This window comes from Bubalus bubalis, chromosome 6, assembly GCF_019923935.1.
Source record: "Bubalus bubalis isolate 160015118507 breed Murrah chromosome 6, NDDB_SH_1, whole genome shotgun sequence".
NCBI lineage: Eukaryota > Metazoa > Chordata > Mammalia > Artiodactyla > Bovidae > Bubalus > Bubalus bubalis.
This window is the reverse complement of record NC_059162.1, coordinates 57,982,204-58,009,549: the sequence shown is the minus strand read 5'-3', so window position 1 is coordinate 58,009,549 and position 27,346 is coordinate 57,982,204. Positions and strand designations below refer to the sequence as shown.

The following is a 27,346-nucleotide window of genomic DNA, read 5'->3' as shown; positions in this document are numbered from 1 at the left end:
GTGGTAAAACATCCATGATTGAAGACTTCATCAGCACTATATGGACTATAGGAGAACCAGATTCTACAGCCATCCTAGTGAAAAACTTTACTCTGATGAAGGATTTCTGAAGAATGTAGGGGCTATCCAGAAAAACAGGGGCAGGATTTGTCTTCTCCCAGCCAGGTGAAGAAGAGATTCTTTCCCTTCTAACAGAATAATTAGCTGTTTGTTTGCCATGCTGATATAGTTACTGGTTGTAGTTCAGTTCAGTTCAGTTCAGTTCAGTTGCTGAGTAGTGTCTGACTTTTTGCGACCCCATGAATTGCAGCACGCCAGGCCTCCCTGTCCATCACCATCTCCGGGAGTTCACTCAAACTGACGTCCATCAAGTCAGTGATGCCATCCAGCCACCTCATCCTTTGTCGTCCCCTTCTTCTCCTGCCCCCAATCCCTCCCAGCATCAGAGCCTTTTCCAGTGAGTCAACTCTTTGCATGAGGTGGCCAAAGTACTGGAGTTTCAGCTTTAGCATCAGTCCTTCCAAAGAACATCCAGGACTGATCTCTTTTAGAATGGACTGGTTGGATCTCCTTGCAGTCCAAGGGACTCTTCAAGAGTCTTCTCCAACACCACAGTTCAAAAGCATCAATTCTTCAGTGCTCAGCTTTCTTCACAGTCCAACTCTCACATCCATACATGACCAATGGAAAAACCATAGCCTTGACTAGACGGACCTTTTTTGGCAAAGTAATGTCTCTGCTTTTTAATATGTTGTCTAGGTTGGTCATAACTTTCCTTCTAAGCAGTAAGCGTCTTTTAATTTCATGGCTGCAGTCACCATCTGCAGTGATTTTGGAGCCCCCCAAAATAAAGTCTGACACTGTTTCCACTGTTTCCCCATCTATTTCCCATGAAGTGATGGGACCAGATGCCATGGCAGAAGTCAAAAGAAGACATTATAAGAACCCGATTTTCTGAAGAACATGTAGAGAAGTTAGCACACAAAAAGTCAAAGAAGTTTAAGAAGCTTCTCAAATTATGCGGAAAGCCGTGAGTTGGCAAAGAAAAGTTAATTTCAAGTAAAGGAGAAGGGGGCGACAGAGGATGAGATGGTTGGATGGCATCGTTGACTCAATGGACATGAGTTTGAGCAAACTCTGGGAGATAGTGAAGGACAGGGAAGCCTGGTGTGCTGCAGTCCATGGGGGTCTCAGACAGTTGGACATGATTTATGACTGAACAACAACATATTATATACTATTATGTACAGGGCTTAAAACAGACATTGTACAAGAAAGAAAGAAGTCATATTCAAATTGAGGAGCTCAGATATCTACACATTAAAAACAATTAGCAAAAATGATAGTAGCAGAAGATTGCAAAATATTTGTATTGAATGACTTCTATAATCAATAAATACTATAGGACTAGATTAGAGGGAAAGCTTGCTGCTAGACAATAGAAAAGGGGGTATGAATTAGATTATAAAGGGTAAACAGGATTTATGTAAGTAAAGATTATGTAATTTTGTGAGCAAGCAGATGATGTTGTGAGCAAAGGAAAAAGATAGGAGGTATAGGGAGAGAGTTAACAAATGACCATTTTATTTAGTATATGACATTATAAACAAAAATGGAAGAGATATAGGGCAGGAATACAGAACATCCTCAACACAAATATGTTAATAAATAATGACACTGAATAAATTCTCTCCATAGTCTAATATAATTTGAGCAATACAGCTTGTCTCTAAAAATCCTTTTAAGAATAGAAGAGGATAAGAATTGACATAAGAATATAATGGTGTTTATCCATTTGACAAGTCTTTAATGAATTTCTACTATACAGTAGGAAATTTGTGTTCTAGAAGTTGGGGATATAATGATGAAAACATGACAGTCTTATTCTCATGGATATTATATTTTCTCAGGGGATGTAGACAACAAACAAAAAAATGAGTGTATAAAAGGAGGTAAGATAATTTGGATAACATTAAATGTCATAAAATAGAGTAATAAGATATAAAGTGGTGGATAGAAAGGGCAGTTAGAGAAGCACTCTCAAAAGTAACATTTCAGTTGAGATCTGAATGATGAGACAAAACAGCAATGGAAGGAGATGAAGATAATTTTAGAAAGAAGGAATAGAAAATACAAAGAGCTTCTTCTAGGATCAAAAACATTAGATATTCCTAATTATCTCAATGATGCTTATTTTCATTTGCAACTGAGAAGAACCACAGAGAAACCTATTCAAATTTAGAAGAAAGGTGTGAAAGTTATAGGAATTACCTTATATCCCTCTGCTCCAGGCTCTCCTCTCTCTCCTTGTTCTCCCACTGGACCCTAAAGAGACCATAGGCAGAAACAATCAATGTATCTAAGTATTTGAGAACACAGATGAAATAGTTAATGTGGAATATTTTTTCTGTAAAAATATGAAATCAAATGTACAATAATTTGTTTAGTTCCACTCTCAGACAGAAAAGAATCTGCCTGCAATGTGGGAGACCCAAGTTCAATCCCTGGGTTGGGAAGATCTCCTGGAGAAGGGAATGGCTCCCCACTTCAGTATTCTTGCCTGGAGAATTCCATGGACAGAGGAGCCTGGCGGGCTACAGTCCATGGGATCACAAAGAGTCAGACATGACTGAGCGACTAACACCTTTCACTTTCACCTTTGGATAATTTCAAAGGATTGAATTTCAACAACACTAAGAACACCATAAACATTATTTAAAGACAATCTCATAATTATTCTGCTAGAAAAAATACTGACAAAATGAAGTCCAAGTAAACAATGTGAATTTTCAGGTGAGTAAAGTGTGTTATAAAAGATATCAAAATAACTTGCATTTGTACTGAATGTTAAAATGATTGAAAACAAAATAAGCAGGACCACTCAGCCATTAAGTAAGTGATTAATGGGCTTAATCAATTGCATTAATTAGAAAGTATTATATTTAATCACCTTTTTAAAAATATCTAAGAGCTAATTCTACTTTATCATTCTTTATTAGAAATTATATTGTCTATTCTTTAATCTGCAAAATCTTAAATATTAAGATATAAATTGACCTAAAGAAATTACACTTACTCATTTTAATTCTTGAGGTAGAAACAAATAAACTTGTGAAAGTCACTCAGTCGTGTCTGACTCTTTGTGATTCCATGGACTACACAGTCCATGGAATTTTCCAGGCCAGAATACTGGAGTGGGTAGCTGGACCCTTCTCCAGGGGATCATCCCAACCCAGGTATTGAACCCAGCTCTCCCACATTGCAGGCAGATTCTTTACCAGCTAAGCCACAAGGGAAGCCCAAGAATACTGGAGTCGGTAGCCTACCCTTTCTCCAGTGGATCTTCCTGACTCAGGAATCGAACTGGGGTCTCCTGCATTGCAGGTGGATTCTTTACCAACTGAGCTATCAGGGAATCCCTACTTTTAACTTTTTCTAAACATTTCTAATATAAAATCCTTTGATGTATGTCGGAGAGTGTTTTGCCTATGTTCTCCTCTAGGAGTTTTATAGTTTCTGGTCTTACATTGCTGGGCATACACACTGAGGAAACCAGAAGGGAAAGAGACACGTGTACCCCAATGTTCATCGCAGCACTGTTTATAATAGCCAGGACATGGAAGCAACCTAGATGTCCATCAGCAGATGAATGGATAAGAAAGCTGTGGTACATATACACAATGGAGTATTACTCAGCCATTAAAAAGAATACATTTGAATCAGTTCTAATGAGGTGGATGAAACTGGAGTCTATTATACAGAGTGAAGTAAGCCAGAAAGAAAAACACCAATACAGTATACTAATGCATATATATGGAATTTAGAAAGATGGTAACAATAACCCTGTGTATGAGACAGCAAAAGAGACACTGATGTATAGAACAGTCTTATGGACTCTGTGGGAGAGGGAGAGGGAGACGGTGGGAAGATTTGGGAGAATGGCATTGAAACATGTATAATATCATGTATGAAACGAGTCGCCAGTCCAGGTTTGATGCACGATACTGGATGCTTGGGGCTGGTGCACTGGGACGACCCAGAGGGATGGTATGGGGAGGGAGGAGGGAGGAGGGTTCAGGATGGGGAACACATGTATACCTGTGGCGGATTCATTTCAATATTTGGCAAAACTAATACAATATTTTAAAGTTTAAAAATAAAATTAAAAAAAAATCCTTTGATATGATAAGCAGTTCAAACTACCTATTCTAAAATGCACTTGAAAAACCAATTATCACATATTAGGACCAGCTACCCCAAAAGAAACTCAAAGAAATTATCGGAACCATAAAATTTATTATGGATAAACAGCTTCCTTCTATGTGAATAAAGATATTAGACATAATGTAAAGACAAAAGTCTCTGACTTTGATTTAATTGTTTAGAATATTCTTGGTCTAATGTTCACACCTGTCTCAAGTCTTCTAATAAAATGACATTATGCTAGCTATGTCATACATTTATTATATTTCAGTGACATTCTTTGAACATGGAATATGTGAATCTGGGGAAAAGGAGCACTACTCTATTCTTCTTGTGCATATTTTTCTTTGTACTTTTAAATTTCTGTACTGTTTCCATATTTTTCTCTTTCAGAGGTTTAGAGACATTTATAATGCATTGTTACAGAATTTTTAAAGATATCATTCCATCTCTTAATGATTTACTTTAAATTTATATAAGGTATGGGGTAACTTGGATTCCTTTTTTTCAATTGAGGTATAGTTTATCTACAATATTATGTAAGTTTTTAGGTGCACAACATAGTGATTCACAATTTTTAGAGGTTGTACTTCATTTACAGTTAAAACACTGACTATATTGCCTGTGTTGTACAATATATCCTTGTAGCTTATTTAATACACAGTAGTTTGTATCTTTTATTGACCAGGGGATCTTTGGAGAAACTAATACCTGTGAATACTGAAACGTATCAGGTCAATAATGTTCAGGTAACAAAAGATGATTAAAGGTTTACTGAGCATGGCCCTACCAATCAAACAAGACCCAGTTTCCCACTCAGTCAGTCTCTCCCATCAGGAAGACTCCATAAGCCTCTTATCCTTCTCCATCAGAGGGCAGACAGATTGAAGACCACAATCACAGAAAACTAACCAATCTGATCACATGTACCACAGCCTTGTCTAACTCAATGAAACTATGAGCCAGGTCATGTAGGGCCACCCAAGACAGATGGGTGATGGTGGAGAGTTCTGACAAAACGTGGCTCACTGGAGAAGGGAATGGTAAACCACTTCAGTATTCTTGCCTTGAGCACCCCATGAACAGTATGAAAAGGCAAAAAGATAGGACACTGAAAGATGAACTACCCAGGTTGGTAGGGGCCCAATATGCTATAGGACATCAGTGGAGAAAAAATTCCAGAAAGAATGAGATGGAGCCAAAGCAAAAACAACACCCAGTTGTGGATGTGACTGGTGATGGAAGTAAAGTCTGATGCTGTAAAGAGCAATATTGCATAGCAACCTGGAATGTTAGGTCCATGAATCAAGGCAAACTGGAAGTGGTCAAACAGGAGATGGCAAAAGTGAACATTGACATTTTAGAAATCAGCAAACTAAAATGGACTGGATGCGTGACTTTAACTCAGATGATGATTATATATACTATTGTGGGCAAGAATCCCTTAGAAGAAATGGAGTAGCCATCATAGTCAACAAAAGAATCCAAAATGCAGTACTTGGATGCAGTCTCAAAAATGACAGAATGATCTCTGTTCGTTTCTAAGGCAAACCATTCAATATCACGGTAATCCAAGTCTATGCCCCGAAGAGTAATGCTGATCAGAAGCTGAAGATGAATGGTTCTATGAAGACCTACAAGACTTTCTAGAATTAACACCCCCAAAGATGTCCTTTTCATTTTAGGGCACTGGAATGGGCAAAAGTAAGGCAAAAAAAGTAAGGGCAAAAGTAAGAAGTCAAGAAATACCTGGAGTAACAGGCAAATTGGCCTTGGAGTACAGAGTGAAGCAGGGCAAAGGCTAATAGAGTTTTGCCAAAAGAACGCACTGGTCATAGCAAACACCTTCTTCCAACAATACAAGAGAAGACTCTACACATGGACATCACCAGAGGGTCAATACTGAAGTCAGATTGATTATATTCTTTGCAGCCAAAGATGGAGAAGCTCTACACAGTCAGCAAAAACAAGACTGGGAGCTGACTGTGGCTCAGATCATGAACTCCTTATTGCCAAATTCAGACTTAAATTGAAGAAAGTAGGGAAAACCACTAGACCATTCAGGTATGATCTACATCAAATCCCTTATGATTATACAGTGGGAATGATGCATAGATTCAAGGGATTAGATCTGATAGACAGAGTACCTGAAGAACTATGGAAGGAGGTTCATGACATTGTACAGGAGGCAGTGATCAACACCATGCCCTAGAAAAAGAAATATAAAAAGGCAAAATGGTTGTCTGAGGAGGCCTTACAAATACCTGCAAAAAGAAGAGAAGCAAAAGGCAAAGGAGAAAAGGAAAGATACACCCATTTGAATGCAGAGTTCCAAAGAATAGCAAGGAGAAATAAGAAAGACTTCCTCAGTGATCAGCACAAAGAAAGAGATAAAACAATAGAATGAAAGACTAGAGATCTCTTCCAGAAAATTAGAGATACCAAGAAAACTTTTCATGCAAAGATGGGCACAATAAAGGACAGAAATGTTATGGACCTAACAGAAGCAGAAGATATTAAGAAGAGGTGGCAAGAATACACATAAGAACTATACAAAAAAATTTTTCACAGCCCAGATAATCACAATTGTTTGATCACTCACCTAGAGCCAGACATCCTGGAATGTGAAGTCAAATGGGCCTTAGGAAGCATCACTACAAATAAAGCTAGTGGAGGTGATGCATATTCAGTTGAGCTGTTTCAAATCCTAAAAGACGATGCTGTAAAAGTGCTATACTCAGTATGCCAGCAAATTTGGAAATTCAGCAGTGGCCACAGGACTGGAAAAGGTCAGTTTTCATTCTAATCCCAAAGAAAGGCAATGCCAAAGGACGTTCAAACTACTGCCCAACTGCACTCATCTCACACGCTAGCAAAGCAATGCTCAAATTCTCCAAGCCAGGCTTCAACAGTAGATGAACTGTGAACTTCCAGATGTTCAAGCTGGATTTAGAAAAGGCAGAGGAACCAGAGATCAAATTGCCAACATCCGCTGGATCATGGAAAAAGCAAGAGAGTTCCAGAAAAACATCTATTTCTGCTTTATTGTCTATGCCAAAGCCTTTGACTATGTGGATCACAACAAACTGGAAAATTCTGAAAGAGATGGGAATACCAGACCACTTGACCTGTCTCATGAGAAATCTGTATGCAGGTCAAGAAGCAACAGTTAGAACTGGACATGGAACAGACTGGTTCCAAATTCAGAAAGGAGTATGTCAAGGCTATATATTGTCACCCTGCTTATTTAACTTCTATGCAGAGTACATCATGAGAAATGCCAGACTGGATGAAGCACAAGCTGGAATCAAGACTGAGAGGAGGAATATCAATAACCACAGATTCGCAGATGACACCACCCTTATGGCAGAAAGCAAAGAAGAACTAAAGAGCCTCTTGATGAAAGTGAAAGTGGAGAGTGAAAAAGTTGGCTTAAAGCTCAACATTCAGAAAACAGATCATAGCAGCTGATCCCATCACTTCATGGCAAATAGATAGGGAAACAGTGGAAACAGTGACAGACTTTATTTTGGGGGGCTCTAAAATCACTGCAGATGATTACTGCAGCTATGAAATTAAAAGACACTTACTCCTTGGAAGGAAAGTTATGACCAACCTAGACACATATTAAAAAGCAGAGATATTACTTTGCCAACAAAGGTCTGTCTAGTCAAGGCTATGGTTTTTCCAGTGGTCATGTATGGATGTGAGAGTTGAACTGTGAAGAAAGCTGAGCACCGAAGAATTGATGCTTTTGAATTGTGGTGTTGGAGAAGACTCTTGAGAGTCCCTTGGACTTCCAGGAGATTCAACTAGTCCATCCTAAAGGAAATTAGTCCTGAATATTCATTGGAAGGACTGATGTTGAAGCTGAAACTCCAATACTTTGGCCACCTGATCTGAACAACTAACTCATTAGAAAAGACCCTGATGCTGGGAAAGATTGAGGGCAGGAAGAGAAGGGGATCACAGAGGATGAGATGGTTAGATGGCATCACTGACTCAATGGACATGTGTTTGAGTAAACTGCAGGAGTTGGTGATGGACAGGGAGGCCTGATGTGTTGCAGTCCATGGGGTTGCAAAGAATCGGACAGGACTGAGCAACTGAACTGAACTGACCTGAACAAAAGATGTATTACTATGTTGGAGAAGGCAGTGGCAACCCACTCCAGTACTCTTGCCTGGAAAATCCCATGGACAAAGGAGCCTGGTGGGCTTCAGTCCATGGGGTCGCTAAGAGTTGGACACGACTGAGCGACTTCACTTTCACTTTTCACTTTCATGCATTGGAGAAGGAAATGGCAACCCACTCCAGTATTTTTGCCTTGAGAATTCCAGGGACCGGGGAGCCTCGTGGGCTGCCGTCTATGGGGTCGCATAGAGTCGGACACGACTGAAGCGACTTAGCAGCAGCAGTAGCAGCAGCCATCAGTAAACTGTTAATCCTTTAACCTTATCTTGCCTCTCCCTCATTCTCCTCTGCACTGTTAACCACTAGTTTGTTCTCTATATCTGTGAGTCTGCTTCTCTTTTGTTATATTTACTACTGCTTTATTTTTTAGATTCCATATATATGTGATATCACATAGTATTTTTATTTCTCTGTCTTATTTATTTCACTTCGCAAAATTATCTCTAAATCTACCCACATTGTGGTAAATGAGTAGTATTGTATATATTTTTCGGTATGTGTGTATATATATATATATATATACACACATACATATATATATGACTACATCTTCTTCCTTCATTCATCTGTGGATGGACATTTAAGCTTATTTCATATCTTGGTAATTGTAAACATTGCTACTATGGAATTGCGGTGCATACATCTTTCCTGATTACTGTTTTTGTTTTTTGAATATGTACCCAGGAATGGAATTGATAGGTCATATGGCAGTTCTATTTTTAGTTGTTTGAAAAACCTCATAGTGTTTTGCATATAGAAGCACCAATTTGTATTTCCACCAACAGTGCACAGGGTTCCCTTTTCTCCACCACCTCGTCAACATTTGTAATTTGTGGTCTTTTTGATGACAGCCATCTAAGTGTGAGGTGATTATCTCATTGTGGTTTTAATTTGCATTTCTCTGATGATTAACAATGTCAAGTATCTTCATGTGCCTGGCTGGCCATCTGTATGTTTTCTTTGGAAAAATGTCTATACAGTTCTTCTGCCCATTTTTTAAATTGGACTTTTTTTGCTATTGAAATGTTTATGAAATGTATGAAATGTTTATATATTTTGGATATTAGCCCCTTAGTGGTCATATCATTTGTAAGAATTTTCTTCCATTCAGTAGGTGTCTTTTCATTTTTTGTTGATTTCTGATAAAGAATTTTATATATTCTTATAGATGAATTTGCCTCTGTGTGAGACTGGTTTGATTTACTCAGAAAAACTCTAGAATTTTTCCTATTTCTAAAACAGAGTATACTTTTCAATCATTTCCAGAGTCAGGTCAAAATATTGGGAGTGACTATATATTCTGATTCTTCTGTTTTAGGATTCATTTATCTTATATGATATGATGTGAAATATGGAAAATTTAACCAATTATATTTATTTCTGTGAACCAGGCATTTTTGCACTATTCATTTAATTTACATATATCCTGCATACTGTTTTAATTAAGTATGAACATAGAGATAGTTATTCAGATAATCAAAGATAGAAGAGCTACTTTTAAAAAATCATGGTTACAGCTAGTCTTTAAAATGCTTAATTAGAAGGTTACAGATTAGTAACTTTAAAGAATATTGGCTCTAATAAGTAGTTAGATGAATTTTCAAATTATTTGGTAACTGTGTATAAACTACTATAAACAAGGATACAGATCAGATTTTTAAACATACTTTAGAAATAAATCTGAATTTGATGTATAAATATCTGCCCTAAATGCCTAGAGTACGTAATATTTTGATTATCTTTGTAAAAAGTTGTTATCATGAACTTAATGCTGGAAGTTAGATTTGAAAGTTCCGATATCAAACTTCTACATAATGCTACGGATCTTGAGCTGTATATAAACAGTTTTCCTATTTAGATTATGTGACTGCAAGTACTGCTGTCATATAAAACCATGTTATAAAACTAAGAACAAAAAAGTTCTTAAAAAGATGTAATTGGTATTATGAATCTATTGTACTAACTGCATTTTATCTTAAAACATCAAAATAATTTTAGAAAAAAACTTACTGGTTCACCCCGAGGCCCAGGTGGTCCTAGGATTGTATTATCTTCTCCTGGATAACCCTACAATGAAGATGATTTATACATAAAGTTAAATTAATGAAATAAATTAAAAAATTTAAGCCTATTATTTCTAATAGGTTATAAAATATGCAATCTGGTTTTATCTTTTTTAAATGAAAAAGTCTTATCTACAAAACTTAGCATATGCTACTTTATACACAATTGTAATTCATATATGGTTCTCTGTGGAAGGGTCAATCTCCTTCAGTTACATAAAAAGCAGCTTACTAATTTTCTCAGTGTCAGTTTTCCAACAATACTACAAATCAAGAGGAGTACTGTTGTAGTTATTCTTAATTCATAAAAATTTTACCATAAACGTACTATAGTTAGTCATTTAATCTAGAGTCTCACAATCTCTTTCAATAAGCAAATTAACATTAGTTTTCACCTCAATCTGAAACTATCTATCAAAGACTTCTTAATTATTTTAAATATTTCTCCCTTTATATTTATTTTTCTTCTAGAATCTACAATACTTCCCAAGTTGAAAAGTACTTATTTTATTCTTTGAAAATGTTTCCAGCATACTTTCAGAAAGAACACATGAATTCAGTGTTTACTTTTAGGATTAAAAAGTCAATATAAGCATACACACCTTTTCTCCTTTAGGTCCTGGCAACCCAGAAAGTCCCGGTTGACCTTCATGGCCCTAAGAGAAGGACAAGTAAGTAGACAATCTCCGTATCATTAGTATGTGCTCTACATAATACTATCATGGCTGTGCCATTAGATATTACACTAATTCTGAAAGAAAAATATGATTCACTGTATAGGAGCCTGATGTCTAAATATGCTAGAAAGCATTATCAGGAGATTTCATCTGAATTTGTATATTTGGGATGACATCTTTATGTAATGTTTTTATGCAAATAAACATTTCTTATTTCCAATTATACATGCTTACCCTATATCCTAGAATTCCAGGTTCTCCAGCAGGTCCCATCAATCCTAAAGGTCCCTAAAAAACAAAGCAAACATTAGAAAGAAAACAGACAATTGTTTAAATTGTTAAACCTGCATTTTTGTTATTTAAAACTTAGATTTTTAAAGATACAAAATTCTATCTAGTCTGAAACAGGAAAACAAAAAGTAATTCTCCAACTTGCATCTTATTTTACTTTTGAACCATGTTGGTCCCACAAAAATATGTTTCTTTGGTTTATTTCTGGTATGAACATCTTTAATCATATTAAAAGAAATACTTTCAGTTGCCAGAATGCTGTAAATTTCCAGCAAATTCTTGGAAATGTAGTTTGCGTTTGTTAAAGTTTGTGGTATTTGCACATCACTAAATATTAGGGAGTGAATTCTGATAGTTTTTAGTATTGTCATGATAGGATCGACAACTCTGTACTCATTCATAGCCTCAGGTGCTTTGATGAACATGATTTCAACTCTGGTCAAAGCTGTTAAAAGAGAATTGGTTGACAACTTATGTATAATATTCACCTCTATTATTTACACTTATTATCAATTTATACAGACGAGGAAATCATAAGTTAAAGGCAAATCAGTAAATATTCCTAAACTACTGAAACGATAACAGACAACTGAAAAAAAGCAAAAATAACACTCTTAAAAATGTCCCTTCCTTTTATGTTATTAAAAAGTTTTCACACTAACTCTTCTATTTGAGTCTCAAAATAAATAGGAGATAAGGAAATTAAGGCATAGCCAAAGGCCACACCAGCCAGAAGTTCTAACTAATGAAATAAGTAAGGATAATAAACAATAAATATGAGGAGGTAATACAATTATTTACCTAAGGAATCCTTAGAATTATTCAAATTCACTGAAATAAATATAAAGTTTTTAAAAAAGATTTCCTACACAGATTAGTAAGAAGATGAACTATAAAAAGGACTACCCTTAAAACAACAAAATCTGTAAGAAACTAACAATACACCTAATAAGAAAGATGTAAGCACAGAGATAAAGGATAAAGCTTTAAGGATATAGAAGATATAAGTAAATAAAAAGACATATGTTAATCATTCATAGAATGAATATGGTAATTCTATTTCTATGAATGATTCAATATTAAAGGAACTTGCAGAATTGTATTTTAAAGTTCAAACAAAAAACAGACGAAATCATAGTAAGAGCTGAGCTTTTCAGAAAAATAAATTATGAAGTATTTGCCCTTCTAGATCTCAAAAGATACTGTAATGATGTAACAATTTAAATGGTGTGGTACCTAGTAATAAACTAAAAAATTGAGAAAAGAAAATATAGAAAATGAAAACAGACCATTATTTGAGAGTAGCTTACAGTAAGGGTAGCATTTCAGAAAACTGGGAAATAGATTTATTAAATAGTATTGAGACAACTGGCTAAGAACATGGAAAAAAGAAATTAGTCCTTTACAACTTATAGCAAAATAAACTCCATATGCTTTAACAGGGCTAAGGGTAACAATATTAGGAAAAGGATATGGAAGTATATTTTTATATACTTTATGTAACAAAATCTAGACTGTTAACAGAAAGACTGACAAATTTGATTGTAATAATTAAAACCTCTGTCCAGTGAAAGATAGTGTAAACACGATGAATGATAGAAAGGGAAATATATTTGTAATATATTTGCAACATATTTAACAAAAATATATTATCTAAACTATATAAGGTGTTCTTGCAATTAAGAAAAAGAAAATAGTCTAATAGAAAAATATGTAAAGTACATACGAACAGGCAACTTTCAGAGGAAAAAGTACAATTTATTTAGTTGCAAGCAAGAAAATGTAAGAAAGAAAATGAGACATACTTTTTCATTTATCAGATTTGCAAACATCAAAAGAATTAATATTATGTATTCCCATAAAAGACTCAAATGTAAGACTTGAAACCATAAATTTCTAGAAGAAAACACAGACTGTATGCTTTTTGATATTGGTCTTGGAAATATTTTTTTTATATCTCTCCTCAGGTAAAATAAACAAAAGGAAAAATAAGTAGACAATATCAAACAAAATAGCTTTTACACAGTCAAAGAAACAATCAATAAAGCAAAAAGGTCACCTACTGAATCAGAGAAGATATTTGCAAACAATTAATCTGATAAGGGGTTAATATCTAAATACAGAAATAATTCATACAACTCAACATCAAAAAGACAAACAACCCAATTTAAAAATGGGCAGAGGATCTAAACAGATGTTTTCCCAAGATAGCCAACAGGCACATGGAAAGATGCTCAACATCACTAATCATCAGGGAAATGCAAATCAAAACCACAATGAGATATCACCTCATATCTATTAGAATGGCTATTACAAAAAAAGACAACAAATATCAAGTGTTGGGAAGGATGTGGAGAAAAGGGAATCCTTGTTCACTGTCGGTAGGAATATAAATTGGTGCAGCCATTATGAAAAACAGTATGCAGGCTCCTCAAAAAATTAAAATTAAAAACAGAACTACCGTATGATCCAGCAATTCTACTCTTGGGTATCACATTATATAACATATTTGAATTCATAGGGCACAGAAGAAAAATATTAGCAATTTAAATAAAAGGAAGTACATACTACCTGACTTAGTAAGATGACAGTAAGGAATGGAACACTTAAAATGAGGCTGAGAAGTCTTAACAATTGACAGTAAGTGATTGAGGAGATAACACAGTAATCGCATTTAGAACATCAGAGAGCTTCAACTAAAAGAGTTCCCCATCAGATACTGCTTTTTGATACTCCAGTCTAAACAATATCCCTTCATGTGATTTTCCCCTAAAATACGGCTAAGGAAAACCTTCTTCAGACAACAGATTATTCAATGCTCTCCAAAGGACTTGGTGAAAAGCCACTCGTGACATTTAAATGGTGACTAGGAAATACATATGGATTTGATAAATAAGTTTATGAAAGTCTTTACTCAAAAGACTAAATTGGATAATCTCCTAAATATTTTGCATCTCTTTCTTCTGTGACTTTTTGAATAAGTTCAAATATGTTAGCAACAGAATTTTGATATTACAGTTTCAAATTATCATGCTATCTTTGCTTCCAATATCATGTAAAATTCATATGAAAGATTAAAAATCAGTAGCTGTTTTGGAGACTTATCACAGATGGTTATAAAGAAATAATCTCTAGATAAGCATGAGAGTCTAAGCATATAAAGAAAACCCATTTTTGAGTAATCTAATTTTCAAAGCAATTTGTCAACCATGACAGCATAATTTTATACAGATATTAAATCCTGATTTTAAGTACAACTTTATAAACTTTCCTACTTAGGTTGGGAGTTATAATCTGATTTTTAAAAATCTTATTTCATATTTTATTTCCATTTTGAGATTTTTTTTCCCCTTTCCTTTTTCATGTCCAGAAACCACTAAGCCATTTAAGTACTGTGGAATGCTTACAATTCTCCATATCCCATGGAGGTAGATTATTTTCAATGGAACTTTTGCTTTCTCTGTAAAATTAATCAAGAGATGAAGCTTTTAGACATGGATACATTTCTTTCCATCCGCAGTGAACTCAGTTTTGGAGACAAATCAAATACTGACCACAGCACCTCTAGTTCCTCTGGCACCCTTAAGACCACTTTCCCCAATTTGTCCGGGAGCACCTCTGCTTCCAATTTCTCCTGCGGGCCCCATTTGTCCTTTATCACCCTGTGGATGCCATTAGTAAGAGAGAAAAGTAAGAAAAAAACCTTATACTTAATCAACTACATCATATACCTGAATGGCTCCAGAGGAGATTCTGTAGGCAAAATTCTATAAATAGTAACTTTGTTTTAACTTACTAGTACTACAGACCACCACTGACAATAACAACATACCATACCACCTGGGTTACCTTAAAAATGTAATCAAAAGTAATTTTGGAAAAAAGAATACAAAAATTTTTGCACAAATAAGCAGGGAAGTCTGGTGCTCATGCTGAATTACAAATAACCAAGTGTTTTATTCGTGAAACTTGTTATGTATTTATGTACAAATGCATGCACGCATGTTTACTCATGTCCTGAGAAAACACAGGCCCTATGACAAGCCTGTTTCTACAGAGAATTTCAGTGCCCCAAAGATACATTTAATGCACAAAGGCTCTAGTGGGCAGTGCTGTATACTCAACATCATCACTTGGTTGGAGTTTGTCTTTAAAAATCTGTAACATTTTTACATGATTTTACATCCATCTGAAAACCAATTCTTCTGTTTTCCAACAGGCTAACTGATCATTCTCTAATATCAAAGTACAGCTGCTTTTAAATAGTAAATGTTATAATTTATTCTCCACATATGGTAACTCAGTTCTATTACTGATAATCAAGCAGACACAAAGAAAAACTAAACTATGATCATAGGAAATTTTTGGTGATTCATAATAATTCACAGGTTGCTGTAAGGATCTGCACTGCCCTACTGGTAAAACCATTTAGAAAGTACATTATGTATGATGAAAAGAAACTTCAATATTGGGCATTATTTCATGACTGAGAATGGTAACTAAAATATACCTCATTCACTTTTATCTTTTATTATTTCTTATACTGCCCTCAAGTTATGAGAAAGATGGATTAGGTGCATATTCACAGAAATGATATAATTCAATTTTGGGAACTAGAATATGGTGTGATTTGTACTTAATTATAGTAAATATATTCAGAGTTATTATATTACAATGGGAAAATAATTTTTGTTTCACCAATACTTGAACAAATTATTGACTCTATCCAAGTATCAATTATTTATTATAAAGTACTAAATTTTACAAACACATCAGATTTTCTTAGTAAAAGGAAGCAAATAACACATATTGTTTTGTATCTCTTAGTTAATATATAGGGAAGATAAAATCAATACTAACCTTTTCAATTTATCAAAATATATTCAAACAAGCCAGAAACAATTCTAATAATACTTCTCTCCCCTAAATATCTTACTATAGTTGTTATTAAATGGCACAAATGGTATAGCATTTTTTCTTTTCTCTCTTTTCATGCCCATGGTCTACTAAATAATTTCTGGTAAAGATGAGAAGAAAAGGCAAAGATCTTTTTAGAAATGACAAAGTCAAAAATTTGACTTCAGATAATTAAGGTAAAAAGTACTCCTATGTGGAATTAAATATTAATTTATACAATTGTGCCTTTTAAGCCATAGCTCTTTAATGCTTTATTTCTAGTACAAATAAAAACATCACAGTATGCTATGGAGCTATGTGCACATCAGAATAAAGAAAACCAACATAAAAAGATGTAAAAAAAAAAAATTTACCTTCTTTCCTGGACGACCTCTTTGTCCTGGAATTCCTGTAATTCCTTCAGGTCCCTGAATAAAAAAGGAAATAAATTATTAGAGACACAACCAGATAGAATGCTTAAATACTTATATCACATAATCACTGACTTGAACACTAAGTAAAAATGTGGGCTACTTCTCAACATTACTATGCTTGTATAACTATTTAAAAAGAGGTCATGATGAGTTAGAGGCCCAGCTGTTACTAGTGAGTAAAGTTCACATATACAAACTAGTCAAGATAGACAAAATGAAACCATTCTTAATCACAGAGGGAAAATAACTTGGTTTTAGCACAGCCATTGAGAAAGTAATTAAAGTCAACCGAAATGCATCCATGTCAGTAGTTCTCTGAGCTACTTTGGGTTCAACATCTTGTTGAATGCACAGGATTATAAAATATATCTAATACATTGTCAGGGAGAATCTCAAAATCTCACTGAAGGGTATGATTAAGCAAATACTCTTTTATCTGTGGGGGGAAAAAAAAAGGAGAAAGGGGAAACACATTGAGAGAAAGGAGGTAGCCATATTAAACTGTTTAAAACAATATTTTTATTTCAATCTGTATTTTATTTATACAAAAGTAGACTAAAAGTTTTCAATAAACACTTTTTTTAAAGTAAGAAGTGGTTAAAATATTTTAATGTCATATGAATTTGCAGGTCAACAATGGTTAGGCTTAAATGAGATCCACAGTAAGCCAGGCTGCAGATTCAAAAATAGCTAATAATTAATCACAGCATTCCTTGCATTAGTTGGAAATGAAAATGGAAATTTCAAATTTGTGTCCCAAAACTTGGCAAAAGGCAAAAATGATGTAGACAAGAAATAAATTGTGGTTTACCACTGTGCTAACGGAGGCTCTTGATAAATATTTGTTAAACGAATAAACAGATACCTAAGGAAATGACTCATGCCCTGTGCTCCTGAGCAAATGTTCTTCTAGCCTCAGAAAACCCGCTGAATTTAGAGACCAAAGCGGTTAAGTTCTATTGCTGTGGTTCCAGCTGCATCCAGAGGTTGAAATGATCGTTGCACTAACGTGAGACTTGTTTGCGGTTAACGTGGCCTTTTTAAGAGAGGGTGATTAACATTTACAGAGGTTAATGACGTGAGCATTTAAGCCACACTGCTCTAGTTTCATATTTTGGCTCTGTCACCTAACAGCTGTATGACTATAGGTGGATTATTTCACCTCTAAAGGCCTCAGTTTCCTGTTATATAGCAGGGGTGTTATTAATACTTCTTCAAAGAGTTACTAAGACTGAATGAGAAAGGACTAGATTTATACTTGAAGAGCTCAAGAAATGTCAGTTCTCATTAATTTCTGTTGCCTTTTCAAAGGGTATTATGTAATAATATGTATAAAAGATGATTAATAAAAGGTATAATAAACACCCAAGTGTCTACCACCCACTTTAAGAAATAGAAGCTATTCACACACACATTCAAAAATACACACAAGACTGAAGTCCCATATATGCACTTATATTTGCAAACGTATCACCTTCTCTTCTCACTCAGGTGCAACCATTGCCCTCAATTTATCATTCCCATGCATTTATTTACACTTTTACTCCATTTGTATATATTCCCAAGCATTATATGCTTATTTTACGTCTTTTGAAACTTTCAATAAGCAGTATCATACTTTACACATTCTTTTGAAAATTTTTTAGAACAAGATTTTGTTTTTGAAATTATTTAGTGTCTCTACTTACATTTTGTAGTGGTGGTGGTGGTTTAGTCACTAAGTTGTGTCCGACTCTCGTGACCCCATGGACTGTAGCCTGCCAGGCTCCTCTGTCCATAGGATTTCCTAGACAAGAATGCTGGAGTGGGTTGCCATTTCCTTCTCCAGGGGATCTTCCCGACCCAGGGATCAAATCTGGGTTTCCCACATTCCAGATTATTTACCTACTGAGCTACAACATTAAATAGTAGGATTCCATTTTGTAATCAAACCACAATTTATTTAGCCGTTTCCCTAGTGATAAACTTTTGGTAGGTTTTTTTTTTTTTTTTATGCTACAAGCAGTCCTTCAGTAAACACTCCTGCACCTACCTCTATATACCTACGTCAAGAGTTTTTTGGGTGAGGGTATATACTCTGGAATTGGATTGCTGGCTTGCAGGATACATGTACCTTTCAGTACATAAGATTTTGCCAACTTGTTCTCCAGAGTTTTAGCCTATTTACATTCCCAAAAGCAACCTTTAAGAGTTCCAATTACTCCAAATCTTACATGTTTGGTACTATCGGACTTAAAATTTGTCCATCTCAAGGGAGCAAAATGATATATTATTATGGATTTCAATTCACATATTCCTGATTATAAAGGAAGAATGAATATCTCTTTATACAGTAATTCAGCATCTATATGTGAATCACTAGTTCCCATCTTTTGTCCAGTATTCTAGATCCAAGGCCTCCTCATCCTTGCCACCACTGCAAACACAGAGTCAGTATTAGGAAGTAAGAAAAGAGGGAGGTGGAAGACTGATACATTTGAGAGACTAAGCATCATAAGAGTCTGAGCTTTACCCAAAGAGACTACTAAATTATAGGAATAGATTGAGCTTTTAACTGAATTGGATATAAAAGTTTCCTTTCTTTCTCTTTCAATTCCCCAACCACTCCCCACTAATCTAAGTTAGGGCTTGTGAGGAAAACCAGATTAGCCAGAAATAAATGTTATATTTGCACATGTCAAAGTACCAATCTGTAACCCTATTGCACACTTAATTGTAATGAGCAACAACTCAGTTGCTCACCTAAAGCTCAGATTTATTCTTTTTTTTTTAATCTTTATTTTTTTTATTTTATTTTATTTTTAAACTTTACATAATTGTACTAGTTTTGCCAAATATCAAAATGAATCCGCCACAGGTATACATGTGTTCCCCATCCTGAACCCTCCTTATGCTTTCTCTTTCTCAACATCCAAACCATGAGCAAATCCAGTCAACTATATCTCCAAGATGTCTTGAATCTGGCTAGTATTTACTATCTCTATTGCTCCCCTGCGTTCCAAGTCACTCTATCGTTTTTTCGCCTACATGACTGCCACAGCCTTCTAAGTGATTTGACCCACGTTTACCCTTAGGTTCCATTTCTTCAGAGTAACCCAAATGATCATGAACAATTTTAATCAAACATCTCTCCTTATGTAAAACCTTCCAAATGGCTTCCCATTGCAATCAGAATAATCTTCAAACCTCTTATCATGGTCTATAGTCCCCTATGTGATCTGCCACCTCCTATTTCTCTGACATCCTGTTTTCCAGTTATTTACTACTTGGACCCTTCCTTTTTTAAAATAGGGCATTTAATAAATACCCTTTCTACCTTGGGACATTTGCATTAGATGTTTCCTCTGCCTAGAATACTCCTTTTCAGATAGTCACATGATTGGCTTCTTTTTATCTTTAGGCATCTAGCTCAATGTAACTTCAGGTGGTCCTTCTGTGGCCATCCCAATTAAAGTAGCCCCTTTATCAGGGCATTCAAAATCCCATTACCATGTTTTATTTTCCTCATAGGGCTTATAACTATCAGAAATTATTATTCTTGTTCACACTGTCCTTCTACACTGCATGTTCCATGACAGCAGAGATCTTGTCTGTTTTGTTCATTGTTGTAACAGTGTCCAGAACTGTGTCTCATATATAATTGATGCTTAATAAACATTTAATAAATGAATGATAGAATGCATGCCCAAAGAAGAAAATATTTAGCCTTAATCAGCTGGTCTACTAGATATCTATTTGTAAATAAATAGCACCTTAAAAATTTACTATCTGCTGGAATTAAAACCAAAGTTCATGAATAAAAGGCAAAGGATAGTGACATTTTTATACATTTTAGCTTCTAGGAAATAGAACAAATGGACCTGTTAGAAATCTTCTGCACAGTAAACTTTAAAACATATTTGAAGAGCTCATTATGTGTGAGAAAAGACATTGCCTGTGTTCTATATTGTATTTTCTTCTGTCATTATAATCAGAAAGATCTCTCCTGGTTCTTTCATTCACTTTTTTTCTATTTAGAGATAGCTTGTTTTTCCTTTTGGGGAGTGGCAGTGGTAAACTTCCACTGATATTAGGCTGGTTTATTTTTGTGTTTCTTCTGAAATGCATCGATGATAATTTTCTCCAAATGTTGGCTTTTAAAAGTTTACATGACCCACTGCAACCTATTTGTGTATTTAGAGACTTGCATGGCAGAGTAGAAAAAGGCAATCATTTCTCAATGTGCATGTTTTAATAGATTTCTTCAATGATTACACAAATAAGAATCCCTTTAAACACATGTCATGTTGACAGAGAATGGTTGCCTTGATGTTCAGCCTACTTACACCACAGAGGACAGATTTGGGATTCCCTACTGATTTAACTTTGTGAGAGTAGCTGTAGTCTCAGAAGTAACACATCACATCCATTTTTAAAAATGATGTTTTTTTGAGATATAATTCACATACCATATTATGAATCTATTTAAAGGAGTAACCCCCAATCATTCTGGCACCAGGGACTGGTTTCATGGAAGACAATTTTTCCATGGATGGGGGAGATAAGTATGGTTTCAGGATGATTCAAGTGCATTACATTTATTATGTCATCTCTGATCTGACAGGAGGCAGAGCTCACATGGTAATGAGAATGGTTGTAAATATAGACAAAGCTCTGCTTGCTCACCTGCTGTGTGGCCTGGTTCCTAATAGGTCCTGGACCAGTAGGGGTCCATAGCCTGGGGGATGGGACCCCTGATTTGGAGTGTATGATTCAATGGTTTTTATAGTGTTGTGCAACCATCACCATAATTTTAGAATCAATTTCCATCACCCCATAAAGAATCCTGTACCCAATGGCAGTCACTTCCAGTTTCCTCCCAAGTCCCAGACTTAGGCAACCCTAATTCGCTGATTCTAGAGATTTGCCTATTTGGGATATTTCCTGTATTATGTGGTCTCTTATGACTGACTGCTAGGCATAATGCTTTCAAAGTTCATCAAGGCTGTAGCATGAATCAATATTTTTTTTTGCATGGATCAGTATATTTTTTATTGCCAAATAATATTCCATTGTATGAACATGCTACATTAATTAATAAGCATTTATTAATTGATGACCATTTTGTGTTATTTCTTTTTGCCTATCATAAATAATGCTGCTATGAGCATTCATGTAAAAATTTTTGTTTGAATCCTGTTTTCAATTCTTTTGGGTATATGCTAAGAACTGATGGGTCATCATATGGTAACTCTGTTTTTAACATTTTGAGAAACTGCCAAATTGATTTACAAAGTAGCTGCACCATTTTACATCCAACCAATGATGTATAAGAGTTCCAATTTCTTTACATTCTCATCAACACTTATTATTTTCTGGTTTTTTTTTTCTTTCCTTCTAGTGGATGTAAAGTGGTATCTCATTGTGGCTTTATTTGCATTTTCCTAATAGTTAATGATGTTGAGTATCTTTCATGTGCTTATTTGCCAACTATATATATCTTCTTTGGAGAAATATCTGTTTCAAGACTTTTCACTTTTCAATTGAATCATCTTTTTATTATTGAGTTGTAAGAGTTCTTCATATATTTTTGGATACTAGTCCCTTATCACATATAATTTGCAAATATTTTATCCCATTCTATGGTGTCTTTTCACTTTCTTCATGGTGTTCTTTGAAGTTCTAAAACTTTTCACTTTAATGCAGTCCAATATATCTGTTTTTCTTTGTTATTTGTAATTTTGGTGTTATCTAAGAAGGCTTTGCATAACCCAAGATCAAGAAGATTTCCTTCTATGTTGTCCTCCAAGACATTTATAGTTTTAGCTCTTAAATTTAGATCTATGACACAGATTGAGTTAATTTTGTGTGTAGCATAAGGAAAGATCCAAATTAATTCTTTAGTGTGTGGGTATCCAGTAGTTTTAGCAACATTTGTTGAAAAGATCATTCTTTCTCTCATTGAATTTTCTCAGTACATCACATGCTTTTGTAATTCAAATTTATCTTGTTTATTTTTTTCCCTGGAAATTAATTTATCCCTTGAGATAACCAATAACACTAGACATTGTTAAACAAAGTTTAGAAATTACAGAGAATGTTCCCATTAGAGACTATATTTTTCTTCTGCTTGAAACCTTTCAGTGGCTTCTTACTATACTATAAATAAGGCCAAATTTTTTACTATGGTTTAAAAGGTCCTTCATGATTTGCTACCTACCTATTTCCTCAAGCTCATCTCAAACAACTTTCACTATTCACTCTGCTGTAACAAACTCCTTTTAGTTTTCCAAAAATACCTAGATCATTCTTACTTCCCCATCTTGGTCCTTGCTATTCCATTGCTATTTGACCTACCTTGAAGGATTTCCCAAAGTTCTTTCATTCACTGGCTCCTCTTCACTCTTGAGGTCTCAGCTCAATCCTCCCCTATCTAGAGAAGCCTTTCCTCACTGCCTTAGTGTAAATAGCTTCTCTTCTCGTAACTAGTTGGCTTTCCCTTTCCCTTAACCAGTTGTCCTTTATCATTATCCTGTTTATCTTCATCACTACATTAACCACCACCTGCAGTGATCTTGCCTACTCAGTCTTCATGATACTGTCAAATCTGACATCAGGAACCTTTCTCATCTTGTTCTCCTTGGTATTCCCAAAGCTTAGCAGAGAGTTCTTGGCTCATCCAAGGAACTCATAAACTTCACTGAATTAGTGAGTGGAAAAATTTTAGAGTCACAGTTTGTAAAGTTAACAAAAATTTAGAAACTACATAAAAATTCAGAAAATTAAAAAAATTTTTTAATTTTTAAAAATTTAGAAAATTTCTACAGAGTCACAGCTTGTAAAGCTAACATAAATTTAGAAACATCCAAGCTAATTTTTTTTTTAAGGCTATGTAACCTTTTCTTCTCAAAAAAAGCCTGTATGGAAGCTAATATGTTAACCAGACATGGAAGAATCTTCTCTGATTCAAACAGATAAAGAATAAACAAAGTCCTTCCAGTTCAGCATCCTCCTTGACACAATCATCATAGGGGTTCTGCAGAGCACCAACCCCTTTATTAAGTGTAATGTGTAAACTGAGAAACCAAAGAATGGCTCCCTCAACAATGTACAGCACTTTAGTAATAGACTATGGGTTTGAACAATTCTTGCAGAGTAGACAGTGCATGGTTCTTTTTACTGTGTGTTGCTTTACAACACAACAGTTCAGAACAGGCAAGTCTAAAACCAGAGTTATATGAATCATTCAGAAGGATTTAATGGCTGAGTAATACTCCATTGTGTATATGTACCACAGCTTTCTTATCCATTCATCTGCTGATGGACATCTAGGTTGCTTCCATGTCCTGGCTATTATAAACAGTGCTGCGATGAATACTGGGGTACACGTGTCTCTTTCCCTTCTGGTTTCCTCAGTGTGTATGCCCAGCAGTGGGATTGCTGGATCATAAGGCAGTTCTATTTCCAGTTTTTTAAGGAATCTCCACACTGTTCTCCATAGTGGCTGTACTAGTTTGCATTCCCACCAACAGTGTAAGAGGGTTCCCTTTTCTCCACCCCTCTCCAGCTTATTACTTGTAGACTTTTGGATCGCAGCCATTCTGACTGGTGTGAAATGGTACCTCATAGTGGTTTTGATTTGCATTTCTCTGGATGAAACTGGAGCCTATTATACAGAGTGAAGTAAGCCAGAAAGAAAAACACCAATACAGTATACTAACGCATATATATGGAATTTAGAAAGATGGTAACAATAACCCTGTGTACGAGACAGCAAAAGAGACACTGATGTATAGAACAGTCTTATGGACTCTGTGGGAGAGGGAGAGGGTGGGAAGATTTGGGAGAATGGCATTGAAACATGTAAAATATCATGTATGAAACGAGTCGCCAGTCCAGGTTTGATGCACGATACTGGATGCTTGGGGCTGGTGCACTGGGACGACCCAGAGGGATGGTATGGGGAGGGAGGAGGGAGGAGGGTTCAGGATGGGGAACACATGTATACCTGTGGCGGATTCATTTTGATATTTGGCAAAACTAATACAATTATGTAAAGTTTAAAAATAAAATAAAAAAAAAAGAAGATAAGGATTTAGATAACCTTTTACTCCTTAATGCCACTGACTTCACATTTCTAAAGTGATTACTTTTCAGGGTTTCCAAGGAAACTGTCTTAGAAATAAGACTCATGTATACCTCATTCTTTTCTATTTCTAACTAAATATTTCTAACTATCCCTCTCATCTTTTTGACTTCACTTTTAAGACTCTACTGAAAAAGCTTCTTTGAAAAGTATGCATTATTTAATTTCAGATTCTCTTAAGATATTCACTCCTACCTAATATCATACCACTCTACACAGATGGGAAAATTAAACTTCAATAAATCCAATCAAGTTTTCTTGTAAAGGAATAAAACAGACAATTTACACCTACTCAGCTTTAGAGTACATAGCTTCACATCTGTTTAGATCTTAAATACCAGGGTGATACACTTTTTAAGAAATGAATGATGGCAGATGTTTTTTCACAGAAGCTTTCAAGCTCTTTTTCTCATGCAGAGTTATGCATTTAGACAACTGAATTGTCTGTTTTAGAGCAGATTTCAAGCATTAAATACAATATGTTCTCCTTTGTTCAAAGAGTTTACATCTTGGGTTTGGGAATTTGTTACTGATGTTTCCCTTGCCTTATTTTTCTATCCAGATTTCATTTACCAATCTTTTAGAAAGTAAAAAGAACATCTTTTTACTTGAAAAAAAATTAATTTTTTTCACTCTCTTTCTTATTTTTAAAAAGAATTTTTAAGGTAGCATCTTTGTGACATTGCCTAAGGAAGAATTATTTTGAAGTGCAAAAATAAATCGAACATCAGGCTGCCTGATTAAGCAATAGCTCCTTGGGTCATAAAATTCTTTTGAAAAAATATGCCATGGTATTTTTATTGAGCTTATGAGCTAAAAGGCATTTAAAATTCCAAGAAGAACAACAAAAAGAATAAAAAAGAAATGCACATGTGTTGTTACTAAAAAAGGCACCAAAGATGTGTACAAGGCAGGATTATTCCTGGGAAAAGTTATGAAGCAGATGAAGTCTGTGTTTATCATTTTTTCATGTCTTGTTTTGAGCCCCTTTTTCAGCTCTGTTCTGCCCATCACCATTTGTCATGCTGCATCATCCCTCTGGGATTCCTGGCTGTGTTGTCCTACAGCATGAGTAGACCTTTCTTTTTGTTAGTTCTGTGTCCTGCTGCCCTTCCCACCACCACTCCAAATAACTTTAGTATTTTCTTAGGGAACTAGGCCAGTTGTCTGAAAAAAAAAAATCTATGCTAAAATATTAATAATTATTAATGACTTTCTTATATAAAAACAAATTTGAGAAAACTTCTCAGGAAGATAACCACATTTACTCAGTACTTGTTATTTGGCTTCTCTGTGGGTCCAGTCCTGATGAATCCTCTAAAAAAATTAAAACTATCAGGAATCCTAGAAACCCAGGTCTCAAGAAGTGTGGCTTGGAACCTGAGGGTGAGGCTGAAGCAGGTTCTTGAATCACAGAGACAGAATAGCCACATTAGAAGCTGAAGGAAAGGTTTCATTTAGGTTGCATTGTCTTTTCCCCAGGCCAACATAGCATTGCAGAGTGAACCCATTTGATCTATAGCTTCTCCTGTGGAGAAAAACAGAACCCAAAGTGGATATTCAGCCCATCTACTGTTGCAAGATGTTTCCAGAGTTGCCCAGTCAGGTCTGCATGAGGATCATTTGGGGAACTTGAGGGCCTGACAACTGGGGAAAAGATAAGAGATGGGCAAAGGGGCAAGATTTACAGTAACCAGCACTAAAGTATTACTGGACTTCATCTCTGCTTGTAGCAGCACCTGAACAGAGATCCCAGCCAGTGGTCTGCCTATCTGCAGAACTTAGCTGGTGGCACTGTCTGATCAGGGAGCTTGGCTGCAGTTCTGCATGATGTGAAAAGTGAAAGTGAAAATCATTCAGTCGTGTCCGACTCTTTGTGACCCCATGGACTGCAGCAAGCCAGGCCTCCCTGTCCGTCACCAACTCTGGGAGTTTACCCAAACTCATGTCCATTGAGTTGGTGATGCCATCCAACCATCTCATCCTCTATCGTCCCCTTCTCTTCTTGCCCTCAATCTTTCCCAGCATCAGGGTCTTTTCTAATGAGTCAGCTCTTTGCATCAGGTGGCCAAAGTACTGGAGTTTCAGCTTCAACATCAGTCCTTCCAGTGAAAGCTCAGGACTGATTTCCTTTAGGATGGACTGGTTGGATCTCCTTGCAGTCCAAGGACTCTCCAAGAGCCTTCTCCAACACCACAGTCCAAAAGCATCAATTCTCCTGTGCTCAGCTTTCTTTATAGTCCAACTCTCACATCCATACATGACTACTGGAAAAACCATAGCCTTGACTAGACAGACCTTTGTTGGCAAAGTAATGGACTGTATAGTCCATGGAATTCTCCAGGCCAGAATAATGAAGTGGTGTGGGTCCCCAGTCAAATGTTCATACCTGCTCTTGAGCCTATGGCCCTGCCTGGGCAGGTGAGTAATTCTACAACACTGCTCAATAGCTAAGCATGGGCT

General features: G+C 35.6%; 1 protein-coding gene across 6 annotated transcripts in view; it reads right to left on the bottom strand.

The window, feature by feature from the left end:
* Positions 1-27,346, bottom strand: part of COL24A1 (collagen type XXIV alpha 1 chain) — a 397,241-nt gene that overhangs the window by 82,074 nt on the left and 287,821 nt on the right. For 5 of the 6 annotated variants that reach the window (XM_044944759.2, XM_044944763.2, XM_044944762.2 and 2 more), the window contains exons 39-44: positions 16,699-16,752; positions 14,983-15,090; positions 11,372-11,425; positions 11,063-11,116; positions 10,408-10,464; positions 2,272-2,325 (exon numbers count right to left, since the gene is read on the bottom strand). In XM_044944759.2, coding sequence (XP_044800694.1) covers positions 2,272-2,325; positions 10,408-10,464; positions 11,063-11,116; positions 11,372-11,425; positions 14,983-15,090; positions 16,699-16,752 — 381 coding nt within the window. The remainder of the gene's footprint in view (positions 1-2,271; positions 2,326-10,407; positions 10,465-11,062; positions 11,117-11,371; positions 11,426-14,982; positions 15,091-16,698; positions 16,753-27,346) is intronic. The other variant, XM_044944764.2, reaches the window with a different exon arrangement.